This window comes from Lethenteron reissneri, chromosome 24 (genome assembly GCF_015708825.2).
Source record: "Lethenteron reissneri isolate LAM-NWPU_2019-01 chromosome 24, ASM1570882v1, whole genome shotgun sequence".
Classification (NCBI taxonomy): Eukaryota; Metazoa; Chordata; class Hyperoartia; order Petromyzontiformes; family Petromyzontidae; genus Lethenteron; species Lethenteron reissneri.
This window is the reverse complement of record NC_083802.1, coordinates 8,772,457-8,797,918: the sequence shown is the minus strand read 5'-3', so window position 1 is coordinate 8,797,918 and position 25,462 is coordinate 8,772,457. Positions and strand designations below refer to the sequence as shown.

At 44.4% G+C, this 25,462-nt stretch overlaps 1 protein-coding gene, 1 long non-coding RNA gene and 6 other non-coding genes across 11 annotated transcripts in view; 1 reads left to right on the top strand and 7 right to left on the bottom strand.

The window, feature by feature from the left end:
* The window catches only part of LOC133346512 (adhesion G protein-coupled receptor L4-like), a 72,446-nt gene extending 61,641 nt beyond the window's left edge, over window positions 1-10,805 (top strand). For all 4 annotated transcript variants that reach the window (XM_061558145.1, XM_061558148.1, XM_061558146.1 and 1 more), the window contains 5 exons: window positions 113-173; window positions 3,322-3,413; window positions 4,751-4,919; window positions 6,218-6,325; window positions 7,233-10,805. In XM_061558145.1, the coding sequence (XP_061414129.1) occupies window positions 113-173; window positions 3,322-3,413; window positions 4,751-4,919; window positions 6,218-6,325; window positions 7,233-7,370 (568 nt within the window). In that variant the 3' untranslated portion in view covers window positions 7,371-10,805. The remainder of the gene's footprint in view (window positions 1-112; window positions 174-3,321; window positions 3,414-4,750; window positions 4,920-6,217; window positions 6,326-7,232) is intronic.
* Window positions 10,806-11,087: 282 nt separating this feature from the next.
* LOC133346551 (uncharacterized) lies at window positions 11,088-18,004 on the bottom strand. Its single transcript, XR_009755573.1, has 3 exons — window positions 17,916-18,004; window positions 15,961-16,056; window positions 11,088-15,212 (listed from the first exon to the last, which is right to left on the bottom strand). It is a non-coding gene; the product is annotated as an uncharacterized LOC133346551 (long non-coding RNA).
* LOC133346818 (U6 spliceosomal RNA) lies at window positions 13,802-13,908 on the bottom strand. The gene has a single exon (XR_009755608.1). It is a non-coding gene; the product is annotated as a U6 spliceosomal RNA (small nuclear RNA).
* Window positions 15,582-15,688, bottom strand: LOC133346817 (U6 spliceosomal RNA). Its single transcript, XR_009755607.1, has one exon. It is a non-coding gene; the product is annotated as a U6 spliceosomal RNA (small nuclear RNA).
* LOC133346816 (U6 spliceosomal RNA) lies at window positions 17,536-17,642 on the bottom strand. Its single transcript, XR_009755606.1, has one exon. It is a non-coding gene; the product is annotated as a U6 spliceosomal RNA (small nuclear RNA).
* A 5,073-nt stretch (window positions 18,005-23,077) lies between the features above and the next one.
* Window positions 23,078-23,184, bottom strand: LOC133346813 (U6 spliceosomal RNA). Its single transcript, XR_009755603.1, has one exon. It is a non-coding gene; the product is annotated as a U6 spliceosomal RNA (small nuclear RNA).
* A 935-nt stretch (window positions 23,185-24,119) lies between these two features.
* On the bottom strand, window positions 24,120-24,226 carry LOC133346838 (U6 spliceosomal RNA). Its single transcript, XR_009755627.1, has one exon. It is a non-coding gene; the product is annotated as a U6 spliceosomal RNA (small nuclear RNA).
* A 958-nt stretch (window positions 24,227-25,184) lies between these two features.
* On the bottom strand, window positions 25,185-25,291 carry LOC133346812 (U6 spliceosomal RNA). Its single transcript, XR_009755602.1, has one exon. It is a non-coding gene; the product is annotated as a U6 spliceosomal RNA (small nuclear RNA).
* Between the last annotated feature and the right edge of the window lie 171 nt (window positions 25,292-25,462).

Below are 25,462 nucleotides of genomic sequence, written 5' to 3'. Positions count from 1 at the left end.
CCCGCCCCCTCGTGTGTCGTTCCAGCCTTCATAGGTCCTCGCTAACGGCGCTTGCCCCTATAATCTGTTGAGGCTATACAGGGCATCTTTGTTGTTTTGTTTTGTGTTGTAGCTGCTGGCTGGATAAGAGCATCTACTGGAGTTTTGCGGGCCCCGTGCTGTGCGTGATCACGGTGAGTCGGCAGAGCCGCGTCGCACACGGCATTGCTCGCGAACAAAAGCCGGTCGGCTTCTCTTCACCATGGAGACCAATGGCTGGATATTACACATTCACACGGCAGCAAGTCTCTCCATAAGCACACCTCAAGTTTGATATTTGTCTTCTTGGTTCTTTCGGTAAAGTCACGTAGAAGGGAAGTAATAAAATAATAAAAATAAAACATAATAAAACAATTCTCACATTATTATGTTTTATTTTTATTATTTTATTACTTCCCTTCTACGTGACTTTACCGAAAGAACCAAGAAGATGAATCCCTGCAGTCACGAAAGCTTTAAATCGAAATTTGATATTTGTCTTTACCCTCATTTTATTACAATTGTGCTGTCGGTATCATGAGATCAAGAATGCATTTGGATCTGCCACAGAGCATTGCAACCTTTCGTGTTACAGAACGGTGCAAGGAATGCAAATATTACAGAGCTGCTGCTACCTGAAGTCCCTTCCAGTGAGTAGTGGGCAGCAGTTTCCCAGCCACTCTGCCACTGAAAATAATGTTCATCGCACGAGAGTCAATCCGATATTTTTAATTCTCAGAGCTGGAAATTAGCAATATTAGGTGCAAAACCAAATATTCATGTCATCAGTTCTTTTGTGTAGTCGTTGGCGACCGGGTTAAGACTATCAACTCACTACGGTCGGATTCGAAGCCAGGATCTCAGTGATGTCAGCTGAAGGCTTTGGCTTTTGACCCACCCGGCCACCCCTCGCTAACAACCCTCTTACCTACCGTTGAATTACCACAAAGTTGTCATGATTTTATGAACCCCACATGGATGATTTATGAGTTGACCCTCGAACTAGGAATTTAACTCGTGACCTCCACTCACATGACCACAGTCACGTGGGTCCTCGGGGTCGTTAGGGGTCATAGATACGGCTAAAATAAGACAACAAAAGTATTACTCTTTTGTTCTTTCGGTAAAGTCACGTAGGACTCTAAGTTTTTTTTTAAGTCTGCCTCAGCAGCAGACAATGCTTTCCCACCTGATGATGGACGCTTGTGTTGCGCCAGAAACGTCATGATTTATTTTATTTTATACCTACATGACCTTACCGAAAGAACCAAAGAGTATGGATTCCTGCAGTCACGAAAGCTTCAAATCAAGATTGAAAAAAATGATTGATTCTTAAATCGCATCATGACTCTCAATACCGACACTTTGTTGAATCACTGCAGGGCATGGACCATTCCAGGTCCAGTTAACGATGTGAAGGCTGCTTCCCTGCCAGCGAGGGCTCTTTGTTTTTATCCGTCATCTGTGGAAATCTGTCCCTTTGCCAGCCGAGGACTCTGAGTTCTTAAAAATAAATGATCTTGTTTAAAAGCTTTGTCTAATCTTTGATCTTTCCATGTATTTTATTTTTCACAGTGTAATGCACTGTCGAGATTGTGAAATACTTTGAGATGTCTATCATGAAAAATGCTACATTTAATTCCATTCCGTTTGTTGTTTTGTGAGGTTTAGTAATAAAACATTTATATTTAAATGCAACTTTGAGAAATATTAAACGCTGAGAGTTGGACGGGTTTCTCGGAGGTCAGAGCATTGAGCTGGCATTGCCTCGATTCATGGGTTCGAATCCGGGTTTCAGCCACACATGGTGAAACTGGATTCTCGTGTGCGCCAAGTTGATGATCTCGGCTCGGTCACCAATCACTGAACAACAACTAAATATGAAATTTGGTTCTCCACTTAAAAGTTCCTAAAGTCCAGCACCGACAGTTACAAATATTAGTTTGACTGTCACGTGACGGACATTACTTTCTGTAGCAAAGCAGGTGGGAAAGCGCTGCCCTCTGCAGTGTGGATCATGCAGCCAACTGGAGGGATCTCAGAAGTTGTTCTTTGATGTCTGCTTCCATTGGCTAATCTTTAACACAAAGGGTTACACTGATCTGCTAGAGTTCCGAATGGATTGTTCATTTCATGACGTGACACTTACAGCGCAAGCGACATAAAATTGGGGGGGGGGGGGGGGGTGGAAATTTTAATGACATTTCATAAGTAGTTCTGTGATGATTCTTCTGTGGATAATTCTCTAACACGAAGGACGTTGCTCCTGAGATGTATTTTTCATCCCATGACATTATACCAAAAGAACATTTGGCATAAAATTGGGGGAAAGACAAAAAAACTCTGAAAAACATTTAGCGTCTGCTACCATAAACGTGGCACCAAAAGGCATCCGGTGATTCAAATCAAATCTCTGGTGCCCTTCCATCGTACGTGACAATCAAATGTCAGCCCTGGTGCCGCCCTGCTCTCAAGAGAGTGTTTGCGGTGAATTTTATCTCCTTTTCCTGCCAAGAGCCAGTGGTGTAAATTCCACCTTTCTATGGAGGTGACCATACAACAATGTGGTGCTCATTTTAAGAATCCCAAAGGAATGATGGGTTGACCTCTAACCAGGATTTTGGCTCGTGTCCTTAAGATCGGGAGTCAAATTCACTGACAGCGGTGACATGGATGGATTTATTAAACTGCTTTTACAATTATTATGATTTTCATCCACAAATAATTATAATTTTTTATGGAAAACCCTGGGCTTCCGTGGCATCACCATGTTCAGGACACTGGCTGCTCAGTTAATCGGGGCTAATTGTAAATGCCCTAGACTTTAAGGGCCAGACTAAGGTATAGTTATAATTCTGATGGTTCATTGGACATTCCCAGGGCGTTATTTCTTCTTAAGTACCCTCGTTAAAACATCGGTGTTAGTCGGTGAGGTCGCGATGGGTTTCTTTTTGTTGTTTCATGTTGCTGTGTGCCCCTCCTCTACTTTTCTTCTTCTGCTGTAATCTGCACTGATGTCTACTTTATTGAGGGCGATATTGGAACGTAAAATTAAGTTTGATTGATTGATTATACTTATGGAGTCAGTACTGAAATATTTCCCATTCTTACAATTCAGTGTAAATGACTGCGACTCAGAGAGCCAGACCGTAGCATGTCCAGGATGCCGAGGATGTATCGTTAATACATTACACTTAGTGAGCCACATTAAAGTACGTTTAGCATGATTACAGTTCAGTGTAAATGATGGAGGCTGGGAGAGCCAGACTAAGTCATGCCTCCATGCTGGGTGTGTCTGAGCAGACAAACCTGGGCTTCCTCGGCATCACCATGTACAAGATGATTCGGCACAGACACCCCATCACCCCCGGGGTCTCGTGCATGGAGACAATGCGGTACGCACGCGCACCACACGCACACGCGCACACACACCTTTAGCACTGGGTGCCATGGTGTAGAGATGTTAACTTTCTCACCTGGTATACAGGAGGTCGTGGATTTGATCCCGATCCCGACACCCGTTGTATATTTGGAGTTTGCGTGTCTCTCTCGCCGTGGTCACGTGGATTTTTCTCTGGGTCCTCCAGTTTTTCCCTCCACGTATAGAAACGTGTGTTTGGAGTATTTGGCTGCTGTAAATGTCCACAAGGTAAACCCCTTCCTTCGTTGAGCTCTCATTTGTGGCCAGGTCGCTTCTGAAAAAGAGCTCTAAATAGCTCGGTGGGCCTTACCTGGTAAAATAAAAACTAGTTCAGTTTTACTTTGTGGATCCCTTGCTGGATAAGCGCCTTCCCATGCCATGGGGATTATTTGACCATACTTCACCATGCTAGTCAGTTCGCCACTGATGTTAGCCGTGGCCTGGCATCGCACAGTGCAACTACCCACTGAGCCTCTGCACCCATATACAGCGTGGGGAGGTTTTCATCCAGTAGTGGATATTTAATATGTGGTTAGAGGACAGTAATGAGATGGTAATAACAATAGAAGCCTTTGTAAGTTTCCGGTCATTGTAAGTTGGGCTTGGGGAGGTGTGGAGGATACTGGGATGAGGGGAGGGGAGATGGGGAGGGAGGCTTTGTGTTTTGTAAATTTCTTGTGTCTTTTCCTGTGCGAGTTGGAATTTTTTACTTAAAAATAGAAACACGTAGGAGTTCTTAATGTATAAACAAGGAAGAGTTCCAAATTTAGATACGGGTTTGAAATCACGAAGGGAGGTTTACATGAGTTGTCTTGTTTCTGTGGTTACACACTGCAACGTGTCTTCTTGGTTCTTTCGGTAAAGTCACGTAGAAGGGAAGTAATAAAATAATAAAAATAAAACATAATAATAATATATTTAAAACATAATAATTTATTTTTATTATTTTATTACTTCCCTTCTACGTGACTTTACCGAAAGAACCAAGAAGATGAATCCCTGCAGTCACGAAAGCTTGAAATCGAAACTGCAACGTGTGTTTATACGTACATACGTGTGTGTGTGTGTGGGACAGGGGAGCGGTGGTGCAGCAGTTAGTGCACGGCGCTACAAACCCGGCAGCCCGAGTTCGATTCCCGCTCACGGGAATCGAACTCGGGGGGTCAACCCAGCCTCAAATGAGTACCTGTTGCGGCGAATATAAACATCACCACTCGGTGACACAAAGGCAGCCAAGCGTGGTGCTGGCCAGGGGATGTCGTCTCTATCTTGTCTTTTTAATGTGCTTGTACGTGTGTGTGTAAACTTCAGGGTGCTGGTGCTATCATCACTGGCCCTCACCTTCCTGCTGGGCGTGCCCTGGGTGTTTGCCCTGTTCTACGTGAGCGATGGCACCGCCTTCGCACTCTACATCTTCACGGTGTTCGCCGCTCTGCAGGGGCTCTTCATTTACATCTTCCATTGCCTGCTGCAGAAGAAGGTCTATAAACAACGTGTACATGCACACGTATACATACACATGTATACATACCCAACAAATACACAAAGAACCCCCATATAGCCTCAATAGACTGTTACGGCAAGTGCTATTTACGAGCACCTTATGAAGGCCGGCACGGCACGCGAAGGGGTGGGTGGCCAGCACCACGCCCAGCCACCTTTCTCTCCCCAGTGGCGATGTTTTTAAACACCGCAACAGATATTAAATTGAGGCTGAGTTGACCTAGGGGAGGCGCAGGAATATAAACACACATATACATACACACGTATACATACACGCACACACACGTAAACAAACATAAAACAATGATCCCCCATGCAGCTTTCGTAGGCTTTCTGGGCAAGTGCTGTGCATGGGCAGGAGGGGTGTGAAAACACCATGCCCGACTGCCTTTGTCTCCCCAGTGCTGATGGTTACACATCACGCCAAACACTCATTTATGGCCGATTTGAGCTAGAGGAGGCCTAGGACTAGTTAAAATATTCACCACTGAACTCGCTTCGCTGAGTTCATAGCGCAGTGCGCTAACCACTAGACCAGTGGTTCTTAACCTTTTTGGAGGTACTGAACCCCACCAGTTTCATATGCGCATTCACCGAACCCTTCTTAATTTTAAAAATAAAATATGATTTTTTTAAATTCAAAACATAGGTATATATTTGACTGGTGCACAATCATATGAGTCAGGTGTGTGTCTTAACCTCCGCCGAACCCCTGAGACTGACTCACCGAACCCCTGGGGTTCGATCGAACCCAGGTTAAGAACCACTGCACTAGACTAATGCTCCCCCAAGCAATGGCCTCTTAGCTACACAAAAACGACAACAAATCGCCATTTGCCGTGACGTCACCACAGCACTTGTACCAGGCTGGGTGCACCTTGAGGCCACGTGAAGTGTCAAAGGCTCGCTGGCAGGAGGCCCCGAGACAGCCGACATGCACAAAAGACAAACACATGAAGCAACACGCAGCTAATAGGGGTTTTCCCCTTTTTTCTGGCAACAAAACTGACACCTTTTGCAAGGAATCATGTTTACATTAACCACAATACTTGCAGTCAAATGCAAAAAAAAAATACTCTGATAATTTATACATTGTCTTTGCAATGATTCCTTGCAAAAGGTGTCAGTTTTGTTGCCAGAAAAATAAGGGGAAAAACCCTATTAGTATATTTTGGTACTGGCAAAGGAGGTCCCATGATGCAACACGCAGCTAACAACCAGGAACATCCGTTCAATGCAAGGCTCTCAACCCAACCGCTGTGCTCCCGTGCGCAGGTGCGTGACGAGTACGTTCGCATCGCGCGGCGTCTCTGCGGCTACACGGAACTCGTGAGGGGATCAACGTCATCCTCCAGTGGCCACGGAACCCGGACACGGGGCTCGGTGAGATCCCCGCTGTCCCCTTTAATCCCAGGGGCATTCTGCAAAAAACAAAGACAAAGATCCCCCGTGTAGCCTGTATTAGCCTATTGGGGCAAGTGCCGTTCGCGAGAACCTATAAAGGCCAGTATGGCACACGAGGGGATGGGTGGACATCACACACAGCCTTTGCCTCTCCAGCAGCGATGTTTACACACTGCACCAGGTACTCATTTGAGGCTGAGTCGACCTAGGGGAGGCCCAGGACTGGTTCAGATAATCGTCACTGGTTATGGTAGCCATGAGCGGGAATCGAACTCGGGTCACTGGGTTCGTAGCGCAGCGCGCTAACCGCTACACTACAGCTCCCATTCTGCTGACACACAAGAATACAGGTTTCTCCAGGTTTGCTCAGTGCTCTCCTCTTTCACACTCAGGTCTAAGAGTGCTATATGCTCTTGAATATGTGGTTTGTCTCCAGGGTTTGAAATTCATTTTAATACTATCGAATTCAGGGTTCGAAGCATCCATGTATTTTTGTCTGTGTGCATGTAAAGTGGGGATCACGATAGCTCGTAAAGATGATGCAATGCAAAAAATATTTAATATGAAGTAGTGTTGCTATTAGGAACTTATTATTCTAGAGAATACTGGCCAAATTTATCAAAGGATTTCCAAAGCCTTTGTAAGAAAAAAACAGCACTAAAAGTACATGCTTTGCCAGTCAAGGCGATGACCTGACACTTAATGACATCATCTCTTCACATCACGAGTCATAAGCTATATGAAGTAATTCCATTGTGGGTTTTTTGATGGACGTAACATAAATATCGCGAATTCAATCTTTCAGAGGACAAATGCATTTTGGCAAACATTACAGAATCCATGCGTGTGCATGATTGTTTCGTATGTGTTACTTTTTGTTCATTAGGTTGGAAATGGCTTCGGGGCGTCCTTCAAGTTTGAAGAAACGAACCAGGGGTTCCGATCGAATGGGCTTCAGCCATCTTTTACTGAAAATGGAGGCGGAGGTCACCTGAAAACATTTGCCAAGTCCGGGACTGACTGAGGCTTTGGGCCTGAAAACGTTCAGGCCTGGATGTGGGCTTGATGCCTAATTAAGCCTTGAGGTCGAGGGTGTTTAATAGAGGACCGATATCACGGTGTTTGTGATGCAGCACCAAACATAACACAAACACAACACAGAATCAAACTAAGAAACAACAATGCAACACATACATATCACAATCATGACAACACAATACATGACACGGGCAAATGAAGCACAATTCACGCCTCAAAGTACAACGCAATGCGCAACACATTCAGAGCGCCATGCATAACACAATCACATCAAAACAATACAAAAAAACAACACAATACACAAAACAACACAATCCACTCAACATACATAACACAATACACTATGTAATATTAAATTATTACAATGAGGCAGTGTCCCTAACAAAGGTGGAAGATATCGTTTGTGCGTGTGCATCACTGTCAATGCTTGCCTTTAGTGTGAACCATATTTGTTTTTTTCTTCATTACACTGATTGGTATTGCACACGGTCATTTGTGTTTCATTTTGTAATAAATCACACTCCTCCAGCAATCAAAGCTGTTCTGTCAGCCCCAGTCAACCTTTCCTCAGTGGGAGGCTGGTTCAATCGCTTCTTGCCCCAGTTGTCTAGAACTGCCTTCTCCCAGCCATCTCTGATCTCTGCTGCCAATTCCGCCGCGCGCTTGTTTAAGTCCAGGCTCAAAGCCTTGCTTTTGTCATCTGCCTATGCCACACCTCCGATTAGCACCGTTGGCTACGTACGGTGCGAAAGAAGTTCAACATACATATATACGTGACCGACTGCCTCTCTGTATTCAACAAATATTCCCGTAGTTTCTGTATCGCATCTAGAGTTGCAGTCCCATTTAGACGCTGTATAAATTTACATATTGTAGTTACATCACGGTTACCGATTGGTCATAAATCGCAGGCGATTTAACAGATAATAATAATAAATCGCAAGGTAACCGAGTCAAGATGACGAACTGAGAATTTATTTCAGTTTAATCATAAATGTAGTCAATATAATTATCATCTTTCTTACATGGTACTGTTAGTAAAAGAATAAACTGTAAATCAGTAAAGCAAGTAAGCGACCTACTGATATTGTATCACAGAACATGAGTGTCATCCCCCTGTCTGCCTGGGTTTCTCCGGATACTCAGGCTTATTAAAATGTGAAACAACAGAAAGGCATTGATCAATCATACCAATACAGGAACCTTCTAAAAATAGTTTTGAGGCTCAGTGAGGCTTTTCTGGATAAAAGACTTATTAAAATTAAATTACCTTTAGGAGTGACTGAAAGGAGACCATGTGGAGTTTTATTTCAGCGATTGACTGAAATACCAAGAATCTCTGCCTAAGACAGCCTCAATTGTGAAGCTGAAGGTCCTTTGCCTGGGATGTTTGACCAATTTCTCATTGAGTTTTTGTTGCACATTTGAGGATACCGGATTGTCCAGAGAAACTCTACGCCTATGAGGGAGAACGCTTAAGAAAATCCGTGCGGTCTCCGTGTGACCGTAACCTTGTCGTCATGAATTCTACTCGCCCAGTTGTTTGGTGTTAAATGACTGAAATGTGAGTGACAGAGACATGGCTTTGGAGATTTTTTTGTAATTGATTGAAATGTCTTCGTATGATCAGACGTTTCACATAATCTCGTAGTATTGTGAGCAAATTTGTGTAATGATTGTCGAAGGAAACGTTTTAGCTCATGTACAATAAGCAATGTAAATACATACAACATTTCTGCACCTTACTCACATATAAATGCTTATATATCTGCTTAGAGTAATGTCGTTTCCTCTGTAATATACCAATTAAGCTTTATCAGCCGAAATAGGCCCTTCCGTGCCTTTTGCCTGAGCACTCTGCCTATCTTCCGTTAACCTGCTGAGGTGGGTCACCAAGGTGAGCGTGGAGTCAAGAGCTCTCATCCAGCCTCTACCCACCGGTTATTGACAAGAACTCACAATGTGATTGGCTGCGAAATCATTGTAACTGTAATTTACGGGCAACCGTGTTCAAACAACATCGATGAATCTGGCAGTTTTTTTAATGTCTTTTGCCAACTATTTTTTAAAACACTTCAGTAGTATGAATCCATCGTCGGTATAGGCCTTTGAGTGGTTTTTGGGCATTCTAATGAACTTAAGAATCCCAAAAATGCCTCAATTTCACCTGTGATAACGCATGGCAAACCGCAGTCGTTAGCAGTTGAAAATATGTTGATTTTATTTATTTATTATAATCGCAAGTGCAGCACTCGGTTCTGCATTTTTGGTATAAAAGCGCTTTACACGCAGAATCGTAAATGTCTTTTTCATAAACCAAAATTAGCCAGTGATTAATTTCACAAAGGCGTAGGAAGATATCAGCTGACATATGATACTACATTTATTGCAGCGGGGCTTGTTAGTAAGCAATCTCTTAACATGCACATGTATCAATAAGGCTGCTTAATTTAACGATACATTTAATGAAGCGACCAATGTGCCTTCTGCATCAGTGTAGTACAAGAGCTTTAGTTTAAACACGCCAAATCCTGGACTGGTTGGGACTTCAATTAATCTCAACAGGCCTGTAAACTATTTCGTGTATTCTGTCTGAACAAAACAAAAATATACAAAAGAAGCCAACTTTGTGAAAAGGAAATTTCAACAAAGCGAAGATATAAGGCGTCACGGTGCCAGGTTGAACGTTGCCACACAGTTGTGGGCACATTTTTCGTTGGGAAAGTGCTCATACTGCTCTTTCGCTTAACAGAGTGTAAACTCGTAAAAGCATAGTAAAGTAGTTACACTTTACCACGGCTCATTCGCTTATCAATGTTGAGAATTGGTATGGCCAGTGGGGGAAAACATGTTTCAGATGGTTGGTCCAAATGTGTAAACAAAAATTATACGCAACATATTTTGTAAAATATTTGATTTAAATAACTACCGTTGCTTGTTTATGACTAACCTGTTACAATTGCTTTTTTAATCATTGTTAATAGCAATAGTTTAAAATGTATTTGAAATATATTTTTGGAACCTGGTTACTAGTTTCCGAAGACGAGGTAATTTCTCATTGGCTGTTGCTGTCCAACAAATGACATTGCAGCAAGTATGTTGCTGACAAATATCTATCGCTTATTTATCCAGCATGATCACCTCGCAAGTATGTTGGGTTTTCTCCAGGAAAACTGGTTTCCCTCCATTTCAAGCCAAACTAAAACAAAAGTAAAAAAAATTGGCCAAATATCCTGAAGCTGGACCGTTTGGAAAAAGTGTTGAGACTCAGCGAGGTTTTGCTGGGTAAATAAAGCACATTGTTATCGATTATACTTTCGATAAGACATTCTTACTGTACGTTTTATTTTTCTATTTTTTTTTTCCTGTAATTGTTTTGAGAAAATCCAGCTCTTTAAAAAATGAATTTTTATTAAACAATCTTTGAAGAAAAAAACCCACGGCATCCCATTTTGTTGAAACCTTTTTAATCATGTGAATGTAAATGTGAAGCCGTTTTGTCAGTCCACTTTGGGATGAGGTCCTCTCCTTGCCATGCAAGTTGTCGAGGCTATTCCACGCAAAACTTCGCAATTATCACAGCCTCATATCATCATGACAGGGCACGGCCTCTGGAACATGATATTTCAAGCGAGGGTTATCTTTAACGGGCCTCACCAACAACAGCTCACCTTCAAGTTTCCACGAAGGGTGGTTTGCCATGTGTCAGTCGTCCGATTTTATTTACATTCACAAATCTGCCTGCCACCTGGTGATGCCAGTTGCAATTACTGGCGAAACGTCGTACTCAGATTGTGAATGTTGTGTATTTGCTCTCCAACACACCGATGTGTTGTACTAGGAACGAATTGGCATGTTCTGTTTGTGCGACAAACCTTACTTATTGGCTGTGTCGGGTGGTGATGGGTTTAACGACAGATTTATATTTATGCGATATAACCCACAAACAAACCCGATATTATGGTTGTTACATTATGCCTGCAGTGTGACCAAATTAAGCGGGAAGTTAATCAATGTTCTGGTTTTGTGGGGTTATTGGTGCTGAAACCCAGAATCGCAATGGCTCTGGCACCGTCACGATGAAGCCCCTAACATAGAAACATAGGCGACGTTGAGGGTAATGTACTTTTATACACCGGCACTCGATGGTCTGAAGGGTGTGCGGCTTCGAACGTGGCAAACAAAAAACATCATTGAGGACCCGACCGTGTAAGTGCCGCGATTCTTTCTCTCACGGCGTCTGTGGACCACACTGACGCAGGACGGGAGATGTGCGTACACGTTCCATGAATGAGAAATCAAAGACTCACCAATCTGCGACTGTGGTAAAGCCCAAACCATCAAACACATCACCGACGAGTGCGCCATCCATGCACACCCTGGCGGTATCGCAGCATCTACTGCCGCCTTGGATTGGTTGAAGGACATTCACATTCAACTATGTCATCTATATACACACTGCCATACAAAAGAAAAATGTTTGCCACCTCCAACCCACACTAACCAACGCACGGAGAGGCCATAATCCAGCAGTGGATTAACAAAACGCCCGTACGTGTACATGACATAGAGACGCGTAGACCCTCTGCGCAATGCCAGGGTCTCGGTAGTGCTCGTTCATTGTGACTTTTCCATTATCAACCTGACATGGCCATTATAAACCCAGTGAAAGAGAGAGAAATCGTAGATCATGGGGCTTTAGCCAGGACTTACCGATGGCTCATTGTCTCCGACACCTGATATTGCAGCAAGGATTTAGAACTCATTTCTTTAAAACAATAAAACTAAACATAAAAACACGTGGGTGTTTTTTTTTCCTGTTATGCAATCATTCACTCGGTGAATTCCTTGTGAAATGTTGGCACGCAGATGTAAAAAAACATAATTATGTAATTTGCTTATCAAAAGCTATAATTTCATGAGATTGGCCCTGTCACATACACTGAAACCAGCATTGTAGATGGCTTGAGTTCAAGCTGGACCTGGATGTCTGGGGAATCATAATGACCATGTCTGAGAAATTGAGGTACATAGCAGCGCTGAGTTCCTAAATTACAACTCTTGGTCTGAGTGTCTCTTCATGGGGTTCATCATGGTCATCTTTGGTACACAGCCAACGCCATTATGGTTTCACGCTCTTCATACCCTTGTCTTGATAAAGCTATTACGATTACAATAACGTTCATAATTATAAATAAATGCTCTAATAAGGCTTTACTGGTTAATTGGCGTGAACCTTGTAGTGCTTTGGCTGGGAAAGAGTTCTGCTAAACAACAGGGTGCTTAAGCGGTGGCCGCGTGGCTCATGGGTCAGAGTGCCGAGTCGCCACTTCTAAGATCCTGGGTTTAAATGTGAATTTCTCAAGTGTAGTGAGACGATGGACTCAGCCCAGCCACGAATGACTGAACCAAAAAGCCATCGTGGCAAAATTGGTCTTGCACTTAAGTTGGCAAAATTCCAGCTCTGAGAATACACATATTCTTAGGTTTTTTCGGTAAAGTCACGTAGGTAAAACATTTCAATTAATAAAAGTAAAAAATATCAAAATCACGACGTTTCGGAGGCAACACAAGCTTCCGTCTTCAGGTGGAACCGTCACAGCCACGACAGCTGTATCAAGTAAATGAGAGATTGCAAAAGCTACCACTCCGTATATATAATGGTTGGAGAGGGGGGAAGGGCCAAGAACGGCACACTTTTTATTCATATGGTAAGGTGAGGCTTAAGAGGGTGAGCCTTTGTTATGGAGAGGTACGGTTTGTGACTAAACATGGTAAAACAAGCCTGGCTGTCTATCAATAACCTGTAATAGTTGTCTGTCAAATAAGATTGGCCAAATAAGTGTAGTTAAATCTTTTTTGCATGGTTAATCACATCTTTCACTTGAAAATATCTCAGAAGTAGCTCGGTGTTATCCACTTCTGTCGGTCGTTTTTTTGCATAGCCACCCCGCAATATTTCTGAATGAATTCTTCATCTCACGACACGACGCACTGGAACACTTGGGGTAAAATACAAAAGCATAAACGGGGCTCGGTAAATGACAATTAGTGCACGTGCAATTTGATACTGTACACTGTTTTGTCCGCTTTAGGATTGATATTAATTGACGAATAAGTGAATGAACGTTCCCATTGTTATTATTAAACTCCTCACAAAGTAGCGTATCACCGCCATTCAAGATATATCAATTCATGTTTTGCAGAGGTTCGTAGTTTAAGCCCAGCAGCCACCCTGGTTAATAATACTCTGGAAATATTAACCACAAACACGCACATTCTGCTTCAAAGCGGACGTCAAAGATCTTGAGACTTGATCCAAAAAGACACACCGGTGTGCTGCTGTATTAGTATTAGGAACGAATTGGCATGTGCCCTAGCAAGTATGGCAGAGCATAATTTATTTATTAAAAGATGCAAAATATGGAACGCTTCACGAATTTGCGTGTCATCCTTGCGCAGGGGCCATGCTAATCTTCTCTGTATCGTTCCAATTTTAGTATATGTACTGCCGGAGCAAGTACAGAACACACTAGTGTCGCGACGTGTATTTATAGTACCGCGGCCTGTATGCGCTTTACGCTATGGGCCCCACAAAAATGTGTGTTATTTTAAATAAATTACTAATAATCGAGCTCATACACATTGTAAACTATTATATTGTAGTTATTGTTTTTTAAAGATCATCACAGTTTGCGCGTCTAAAATGTGCTTATTGAGCATATGTTTGTTCGGATTATAGTTTAGTTTTTTCAGCCCCAGTGCATTGTGGGATCGAAAAACCGGGGCGGCCTCTCACTGCGCTGGATGTGTGTGGAGGTTGATGGAGGCGGTGGGGGGGGGTCACGTGAGTCTCTGCTGTTCGTTCTGCACGTGGTGAAGATTCACGTCTGCGACTGGGAGAGACAAAGGCGGCGGCCGAGAGCTGGGAACGGCGTTCTCATTATTCTCAGGCGCGGTCACACAGCCGGTCCCACGATAGATTTGCATCTTCTCAACATATAAACGCCTCGCTTCCTCTGTGATGAACGCTACATTTCCCGTCGTCTTCACGCAGGGGGCGCCTGGGTTTGAACGACGGAGGCGCACGGACAGACGTTCGATTACGTAGGAATCGATCTGCAGAACGATGAGATTCGGTGTTGATTCTCGGAATCGACTGGGCCTCCAGGCGATGTTGAACAATCCTTGCCAGGACCATTCCCGGCAAACTGAGGAGTGAGATGCCCCTGTAGTTGTTACAGTCTGTGCGGTCTCCCTTCTTAAAGAGGGGGACAACCAGGGCATCCTTCCAATCCTGCGGAACCCGTCCAGTGGTCCAGACTGTTGTTATGATGTCGTGTAGGGCAGTCTGTGCACAAACGCCACCCTCCCTCAGCATTTCGCTTGGGAGATCATCTGTGCCCGGTGCCTTTCCTGGTCTCAGACTCTGGATCGCCCTCAGTACTTCCTCAACAGATGGCACCTCAGCCAGCCACTCGCAGGGGATGACTCCCTCCTCCAATGCTTGAGGCACCGCAGCCTCAGCAGGGCCATCCCCACTTTGTCCCACGTTGTTTTCCTGGCTGAGGGATTTCCCCTCCCCTAGGACCTCACAGAAATGCTCAGCAAATCTGCAAACCTGTCCCTGGGGGTCAGAGATTGGATCACCGTTCTTTCCCCTAATGATGGTAATAGGTGTGGCACTGCAGGTTACTTTTTTGATGGGATTAAAGAGGCAGACTCCATCTCCTGAGCAACCCGCGACCACCACCCATCATCCTTGCAGCGCCTCACGGCTCTCCGAACGAAGGCTGCGGTAAGCCTCCTCATTCTCCGACGTGGGATGCTGTAGCCCATGAGACAACACACACAGCATTACACAGACAACACACACAGCGTTACACATACAACTGTCACACACAACATTACACAAACATAATATAGGTTTTTGGGTCAGATCGCGTTATTTATAAATGTGTCGTAACCCTCCACCACCCGACACGGCCAAACAGTAAAAAAGTGTCACTTTTCAAAGGACAAATTAATTGACTTATTTAGCCCACCGGTGTGCTGAACACAGGGATGTGTTCTTGGATCTTTCGGTAAAGTCACGTAGAAGGGAAATAACAAAATAATAAAACAAATTAACATAACATTCTCACGACGTTTCGGCCACAACACAAGCAGCCGTGGAGGAATGTGAATTAAAAGTTGGCAAAATATGGAACGCTTCACGAATTTGCGTGTCATCCTTGCGCAGGGGCCATGCTAATCTTCTCTGTATCGTTCCAATTTTAGTATATGTACTGCCGGAGCAAGTACAGAACACACTAGTGTCGCGACGGGTATTTATAGTACCGCGACCTGTATGCGCTTTACTTTATGGGCCCCACAAAAATGTGTGTTATTTTATATAATTTACTAAGAATAGTGCTCATACGTATTTTAAACTAATATTTTAGTTATTGTTTTTTAAAGATAATCACAGTTTGCGGGTCTAAAATGTGCTTATTGAGCATATGTTTGTTAGGATTAAAGTTTAGTTTTTTCCAGCCCAGTGCATTGTGGGAACGAAAACCGTTGCGGCCTCTCACTGCGCTGCATGTGTGTGGAGGTTGATGGAGGCGGTGGGGGGGGTCACGTGAGTCTCTGTTGTTCGTTCTGCACGTGGCGAAGAGGAATGTCTGCGACTGGGAGAGACAAACGCGGCGGCCGAGAGCTGGGAACGGCGTTCTCATTATTCTCAGGCGCGGTCACACAGCCGGTCCCACGATAGATTTACATTTCGGTATATGAGCTAAATTGTCCTGTTAGCAGGACGACACATCAACACCAAAGAACCCCGCGTATCGTCTTAACAGACTGCTGTTAGCGAGCACCTATGAAGGCCGGTACGGTACACGAGGGGGTGGGTGGCCAGCACCACGCCCGACCGCCTTTGTCTCCCTAGTGGCGATGTCTACACACCGCACCAGGTACTCATTTGAGGCTGAGTCGACCTAGGGGAGGCCCGGGACCGGTTCAGATAATCGTCACTGGTGTTGGCCGGGAGCGGGAATTGAACCCGGGTCGCCAGGTTCATAGCGCACCGCTCCCCAGACACACACAGCATTACACAGCATTACACAGACACACAGCACAGCATTACACACACACACAGCACACACAACATTACACAGACACACAGCATTACACAGACACACAGCACACACAGCATTACACAGACACACAGCACACACAGCATTACACAGACACACAGCACACAGCATTACACAGACACACAGCACACACAGCATTACACACACACAGCATTACACACACACAGCATTACACACACACAGCACACACAGCATTACACACACACAGCACACACAGCATTACACAGACACACAGCACACAGCATTACACAGACACACAGCACACACAGCATTACACAGACACAGCATTACACACACACAGCATTACACACACACAGCACACACAGCATTACACACACACAGCACACACAGCATTACACAGACACACAGCACACACAGCATTACACACACACACAGCACACACAGCATTACACACACACAGCACACACAGCATTACACACACACAGCACACACAGCATTACACAGACACACAGCACACACAGCATTACACAGACACACAGCACACACAGCATTACACAGACACACAGCACACACAGCATTACACACACACAGCATTACACATGAACACCGGTCCTGGAGGCTCAGCGTTTGAGCGAGCGTCATCTCGCAGTCAGAAGGTTGTGAGTTCAATTCAGACCATTAACATGCGAAGCACCAACAACCACGCAATTTCCCAGGGGAGTCATTGAAATAATAATATAACAAATCTGCCTGTTGCCTGATGAAGCTAGTTGTAATTACTGGCAAAACGTCGCACTCAGATTGTAAATGTTGTGGCTTTGCCCTCCCACACAGCGGTGTGCAGTAAAAAAAGTGTCACTTTTCAAAGGACAAATTAATTGACTTCTTTAGCCCACCGGTGTGCTGAACACAGGGATGTGTTTTTTGGATCTTTCGGTAAAGTCACGTAGAAAGGAAATAATAAAATAATAAATATTAAACATAATAACATTCTCACGACGTCTCGGCCGCAACACACGCAGCCGTCCAGGAATGTGAATTAAAAGTTGGCAAAATATGGAACGCTTCACGAATTTGCGTGTCATCCTTGCGCAGGGGCCATGCTAATCTTCTCTGTATCGTTCCAATTTTAGTATATGTACTGCCGGAGCAAGTACAGAACACACTAGTGTCGCGACGGCTATTTATAGTACCGCGGCCAGAATAGGCTTTACACTATGGGCCCCACATAAACTTGTGTTATTTTATTTTAAATAAATTACTAACAATCGTACTCATACACATTTGAAACTAATGTTATTGTTATCAAGAATAATCACAGTTTTCGCGTCTAAACTGTGCTTATTGAGCATATTTTTGTTTGGATTTTAACTCTCGTTTTTCCAGCCCCAGTGCATTGTGGGATTGAAAAAACCGGGGCGGCCTCTCACTGCGCTGGATGTGTGTGGAGGTTGATGGTGGCGGTGGGGGGGGTCACTTGAGTCTCTGCTGTTCGTTCTTCACGTGGTGGAGATGAATGTCGGCGGCTGGGAGAGACAAAGGCGGCGGCCGAGAGGTGACGCCGGTCGTGAGGGAGTCCCACGGGACCGGTTCAGATAATCGCTGTCACCGGTGGCGTTGGCCGTGAGCGGGAATCTAACTCGGGTGGCGGGGTTCGTAACAGCACAGCTCGCTTGCCGCTGCACGACACACACAGCATTACACACACACAGCATTACACACACACAGCATTACACACACACAGCATTACACACACACAGCATTACACACAGCATTACACACACACAGCATTACACACACACAGCATTACACACACACAGCATTACACACAGCATTACACACAGCATTACACACACACAGCATTACACACACAGCATTACACACACAGCATTACACACACACAGCATTACACACACACAGCATTACACACACACAGCATTACACACACACAGCATTACACACACACACAGCATTACACACACACAGCACTACACACACACACAGCACTACACACACACAGCATTACACACACACAGCATTACACACACACAGCATTACACACACACAGCATTACACACACAGCATTACACACACACACAGAATTACACACACACACAGCATTACACACAGCATTACACACAGCATTACACACACACACAGCATTACACACACAGCATTACACACAGCATTACACACACACAGCATTACACACACACAGCATTACACACACACAGCATTACACACACACAGCATTACACACACACAGCATTACACACACACAGCACTACACACACACAGCATTAAACACACACAGCATTACACACACACATCATTACACACACACACAGCATTACACACACAGCATTACACACACACACAGCATTACACACACACACAGCATTACACACACACAGCATTACACACACACAGCATTACACACACACAGCATTACACACACACACAGCATTACACACAGCATTACACACACACAGCATTACACACAGCATTACACACACAGCATTACACACAGCATTACACACACAGCATTACACACACACAGCATTACATACACACACAGCATTACACACAGCATTACACACAGCATCACACACACACAGCATTACACCCACCCAGCATTACCACACGCATTACACACCAGCATTTACACACCAGCATTACACAACACACACACGCATTTACATACAGCATTACACACACCACGCATTACACAGCATTCCACACACGCATTACACACACAGCAATTACACACCAGCATCCACACACACAGCATTACACACACCAAGGCATTACACACACACAGCATTACACACACACAGCATTACACCACACAGCATTACACACAGCATTACACACACACAGCATTACACACACAGCATTACACACACACAGCATTACACACACACACAGCATTACACACACACAGCATTACACACAGCATTACACACAGCATTACACACACAGCATTACACACACAGCATTACACACACACAGCATTACACACACACAGCATTACACACACACAGCATTACACACACACAGCATTACACACACACAGCATTACACACACACAGCACTACACACACACACACAGCACTACACCACACAGCATTACACACACACAGCATTACACACACACAGCATTACACACACACAGCATTACACACACAGCATTACACACACACACAGAATTACACACACACAGCATTCACACAGCATTACACACAGCATTACACACACACACAGCATTACACACAGCATTACACACACACACAGCATTACACACAGCATTACACACACACAGCATTACACACACACAGCATTACACACACACAGCATTACACACACACAGCATTACACACACACAGCACTACACACACACAGCATTACACACACACATCATTACACACACACAGCATACACACACACAGCATTACACACACAGCATTACACACACACACAGCATTACACACACACACAGCATTACACACACACAGCATTACACACACACAGCATTACACACACACTAGCATTACACACAGCATTACACACACACAGCATTACACACAGCATTACACACACACACAGCATTACACACAGCATTACACACACAGCATTACACACACACAGCATTACATACACACACAGCATTACACACAGCATTACACACAGCATCACACACACACAGCATTACACACACACAGCATTACACACAGCATTACACACACAGCATTACACACAGCATTACACACACACAGCATTACATACAGCATTACACACACACAGCATTACACACAGCATTACACACACAGCATTACACACACACAGCATTACACACAGCATTACACACACACAGCATTACACACACACACAGCATTACACACACAGCATTACACACACACAGCATTACACACACAGCATTACACACACAGCATTACACACAGCATTACACACAGCATTACACACACACAGCATTACACACACACAGCATTACACACACACAGCATTACACACACACACAGCATTACACACACACACAGCATTACACACAGCACACACACCAGCATTACACACACAGCATTACACACACACAGCATTACACACACACAGCATTACACACACACACACAGCATTACACACACACAGCATTACACACACACAGCATTACACACACACAGCATTACACACACAGCATTACACACACACACAGCATTACACACAGCATTACACACACAGCATTACACACACACACAGCATTACACACACAGCATTACACACACAGCATTACACACACACACACATTACACACACACACAGCATTACACACACAGCATTACAGAGACACAGCATTACACACACACACAGCATTACACACACACACAGCATTACACACACACAGCATTACACAGACACACAGCATTACACAGACACACAGCATCACACACACACACAGCATTACACACACACACAGCATTACACACACACAGCATTACACACACACACAGCATTACACACACACAGCATTACACACACACACAGCATTACACACACACAGCATTACACAGACACACACACAGCATTACAGAGACACAGCATTACACACACACACACACACAGCATTACACACACACAGCATTACACACACACACAGCATTACACAGACACAGCATTACACAGACACACACACAGCATTACACACACAGCATTACACACACACAGCATTACACACACACACACAGCATTACACAGACACACACACAGCATTACACACACACAGCATTACACACATCATTACACAGACACACACATGACCAACACAACCCCCAGACAATGTCCACGACCCAACACCCGTAAACAATGTCACAACCCACGAGCAACCGGCAGCACAGTCCGGCTCGTGTGTGCGATCTCCAACGGCGTAGGGATCAATAAGACGGGAAAGGGTCATTTCACCGGGCGTACTTGAAGACCGCCTAACGGGTGCGGCCCCTCCAGGGAAGAAGACCAACGGGAGGAGAAGTGGGTGACGGCTGCTCCACTCGACCCCAATCCACAACCTGTCGGCGCAACCGGCAACTCCAAGGGTACCAGGCGCTGGAATCCTGGGGGCGGAAAACCTGAATCTTCTCAGGCACGACATCCGTGGACACAAGCCCCAGCTCTTGGTTCTTTCGGTAAAGTCATCACGTAGAAGGGAAGTAATAAAATAATAAAAATAAAACATAGTAAAAGAATTTTCACGACGTTTTGGCCACAACGCAAGCAGCCGTCCTCAGGTGAAGAACATGTCTGTCGATAAGACAGAGTCTAAATGACACGTCTTAGGCTTGGAGTGTATTTAAGCTGTGAGGGAGGAGGAAGAGAGCCTTGACAAAAGAATTTGCATGTTTTATTTGTATTATTTTATTACTTCCCTTCTACGTGACTTTACCGAAAGAACCAAGAAGATGAATCCCTGCAGTCACGAAAGCTTTAAATCGAAATTTAAACGCCCCAGTTCGTTGGACAACATCAGCCACCCGGCCCTTGGGTAGTGGAGATGAAGGGATCCCACCCCGGCAGGATAACAACGGTTTCAGTCGTGACGGATGCACAGCAAACGATCAGACTGGATACACACACACCCATCGACAAAACATGGATGTCAGGGTCCCCTGCCACCGTGCAACCATCACATCAATTAGTTAGTTGGTGATAGGGCGAAGTCTAAACCTTATAAGTGCCCATCCAATCACACACCTCCCTCAACAATCAGGTGGTGATGGGGCGACGTATGAACCTTCAAGTGCCCATCAAATCACACACCTCTTAAGTACAGTTTGGACGTCTTCCGGCATCCCGGGCCAAAGAAGTCGTGCTTCAAGGTCGACCCATGTACCGGGTCAAGGAAGACACGCTTCAAGGTCAACTCAGTATGCTGCACCTCAAGGTGCAGCAACCGTTAGTCTGCAGCCCCTATACTTTGCCCCACAGAACGGCGGGTACCACAAAGTTATATCGTTGCAATTTTCCATTCCACACATCAGCAGCCCTACCTTGAGGACCACTAGGGACATTTCTTGTCGCCCTTTAACTACATAACCGGGTCCGTCAGTAAAACACTGCCTGACGCACGATGCCGAGTGTAAAGACCGAGGATCGAAGAGACGTAGCACTGATGGGGTCCATTCCAACAGACAGCCGTAATTGATTTCAGGACTTCCCTTTTATGCTCCTGAGAGTGGCCTCGCTCCGCCTTCGGGTACACCCTCTTCTGGATCTTACCAGAAGGTTCTCGACCAAGCATCACGAGTCCCTCAAGCCACCCTTTGGGCCCCCTCGCTACCCTTCACGTGCCCTCTCGGGTTCATCCAGAATGTCACGTCCTTACTTGACCTCTCTCTGACCGTCACCAGAACCATGCCCCTTGGGGTCCACTTCCATGCCATACTGTGCTCAAGATGCACAGTCCCACTCTTGTGACAGTAGCTGGCGATAAACGACATAGTCACTCCATTTACGTCACGACACGAGAAACGAATTGGCATGTGCCCTAGCAATTTATTATGGAGCATAATAAATTGAATAAAAGGTGAAAAATATGGAACGCTTCACGAATTTGCGTGTCATCCTTGCGCAGGGGCCATGCTAATCTTCTCTGTATCGTTCCAATTTTAGTATATGTACTGCCGGAGCAAATACAGAGCACACTCGTGTCGCGACGGGTATTTGTAACACCAGGGTACTAACATTCTTTTTACCATGGGGCCTGTAAAAGATGTTCCAGTGTTTAAAAAGAGCAACGTGTTAACAGTGATAATCACAAAACATTATATTCTAATATTATAAATATGTCATTGCAACTTTAATTGTATTTTACGTTAAAGAAGTGTGTTTATTGAGCACATATTTGTTGGGATTCACTGGCATGTTGTATGCCCGAGTGCATTGTGGGATACTGGAGGTGCCTTCATGGATGGCACAAAGATGTCCTGGGTCAGAGGCAGTTTGAATTTACTGACCGGTCAAAGCCGTGCTTATTTGCACATTTGGTCATTCAGCACGTAGGAAAAGTAATAAATATGCGACGTTTCGAGCACGGGCCAACGCAGTGTCACCAAAGAATGTATATATTTGAGGGAGGACCACAGTGGAGTTTTGCATTCAAGGAGAAACCAACGTAGCAGGAAAACCACAAACATCAGTCTAAGGCTCAAAGATCTGCACAGACAGGTACGGGAACCTACTTGCTGTACTTCCTCACCAGCCCCCGGATCTGTGTAATGCCAACCAGCTGAAGACACTTAGTGTATCATTCGTGTAAGCAAATAAATTCAGCAACGCTTGTTTGCCATTAGGTACAGGAATATTCTTGGATCTTTTGGTAAAGTCACGTAGAAGGGAAATAATAAAATAATAAATATTAAACATAATTACATTCTCACGACGTTTCGGCCGCAACACAAGCAGACGTTCAGCAACGTTTGTTTGCCATTAGGTACAGGAATATTCTTGGATCTTTCGGTAAAGTCACGTAGAAGGGAAATAATAAAATAATAAATATTTTACGTAATAAAATGCTCACGACGTTTCGTCCGCAACACAAGCAGCCGTCCAGGAATGTGAATTAAAAGGTGAAAAATATGGAACGCTTCACGAATTTGCGTGTCATCCTTGCGCAGGGGCCATGCTAATCTTCTCTGTATCGTTCCAATTTTAGTATATGTACTGCCGGAGCAAGTACAGAACACACTCGTGTCGCGACGGGTATTTGTAACACCAGGGTACTGCATCCTTTTCACCATGGGGCCTGTAAAAGATGTTCTAGTGTTTAAAAAGAGCAACGTGTTAGCAGTAATACTCACGAAACATTATATTATAATATTATAGATATGTCATTGCAACTTTAATTGTATTTTACGTTAAAAAAAGTGTGTTTATTGAGCACATATTTGTTGGGATGCACATGCATGTTTTATGCCCGAATGCATTGTGGGATCGAACAGGTGGGCACTCTGGAGGTGCCTTCATGGATGGCACAAAGATGTCCTGGGTCAGAGGCAGTTTGAATTTACTGACGGGTCAAAGCCGTTCTTATTTGCACATTTGTATATTCAGCACGTATGAAAAGTAATAAATATGCGACGTTTCGAGCACGGGCCAACGCAGTGTCACCAAAGAATGTATATATTTGAGGGAGGACCACAGTGGAGTTTTGCATTCAAGGAGAAACCAACGTGGCAGGAAAACCACAAACATCAGTCTAAGGCTCAAAGATCTGCACAGACAGGTACGGGAACCTACTTGCTGTACTTCCTCACCAGCCCCCGGATCTGTGTAATGCCAACCAGCTGAAATCCTGAAGACACTTAGTGTATCATTCGTGTAAGCAAATAAATTCAGCAACGCTTGTTTGCCATTAGGTACAGGAATATTCTTGGATCTTTCGGTAAAGTCACGTAGAAGGGAAATAATAAAATAATAAATGTTAAACATAATTACATTCTCACGACGTGTCGGCCGCAACACAAGCAGACGTTCAGCAACGTTTGTTTGCCATTAGGTACAGGAATATTCTAGGATCTTTCGATAAAGTCACGTAGAAGGGAAATAATAAAATAATAAATATTTTACGTAATAAAATGCTCACGACGTTTCGTCCGCAACACAAGCAGCCGTCCAGGAATGTGAATTAAAAAGTGAAAAATATGGAACGCTTCACGAATTTGCGTGTCATCCTTGCGCAGGGGCTATGCTAATCTTCTCTGTATCGTTCCAATTTTAGTATATGTACTACCGGAGCAAGTACAGAACACACTCGTGTCGCGACGGGTATTTGTAAGACCAGGGTACTGACATCCTTTTCACCATGGGGCCTGTAAAAGATGTTCTAGTGTTTAAAAAGAGCAACGTGTTAGCAGTAATACTCACGAAACATTATATTATAATATTATAGATATGTCATTGCAACTTTAATTGT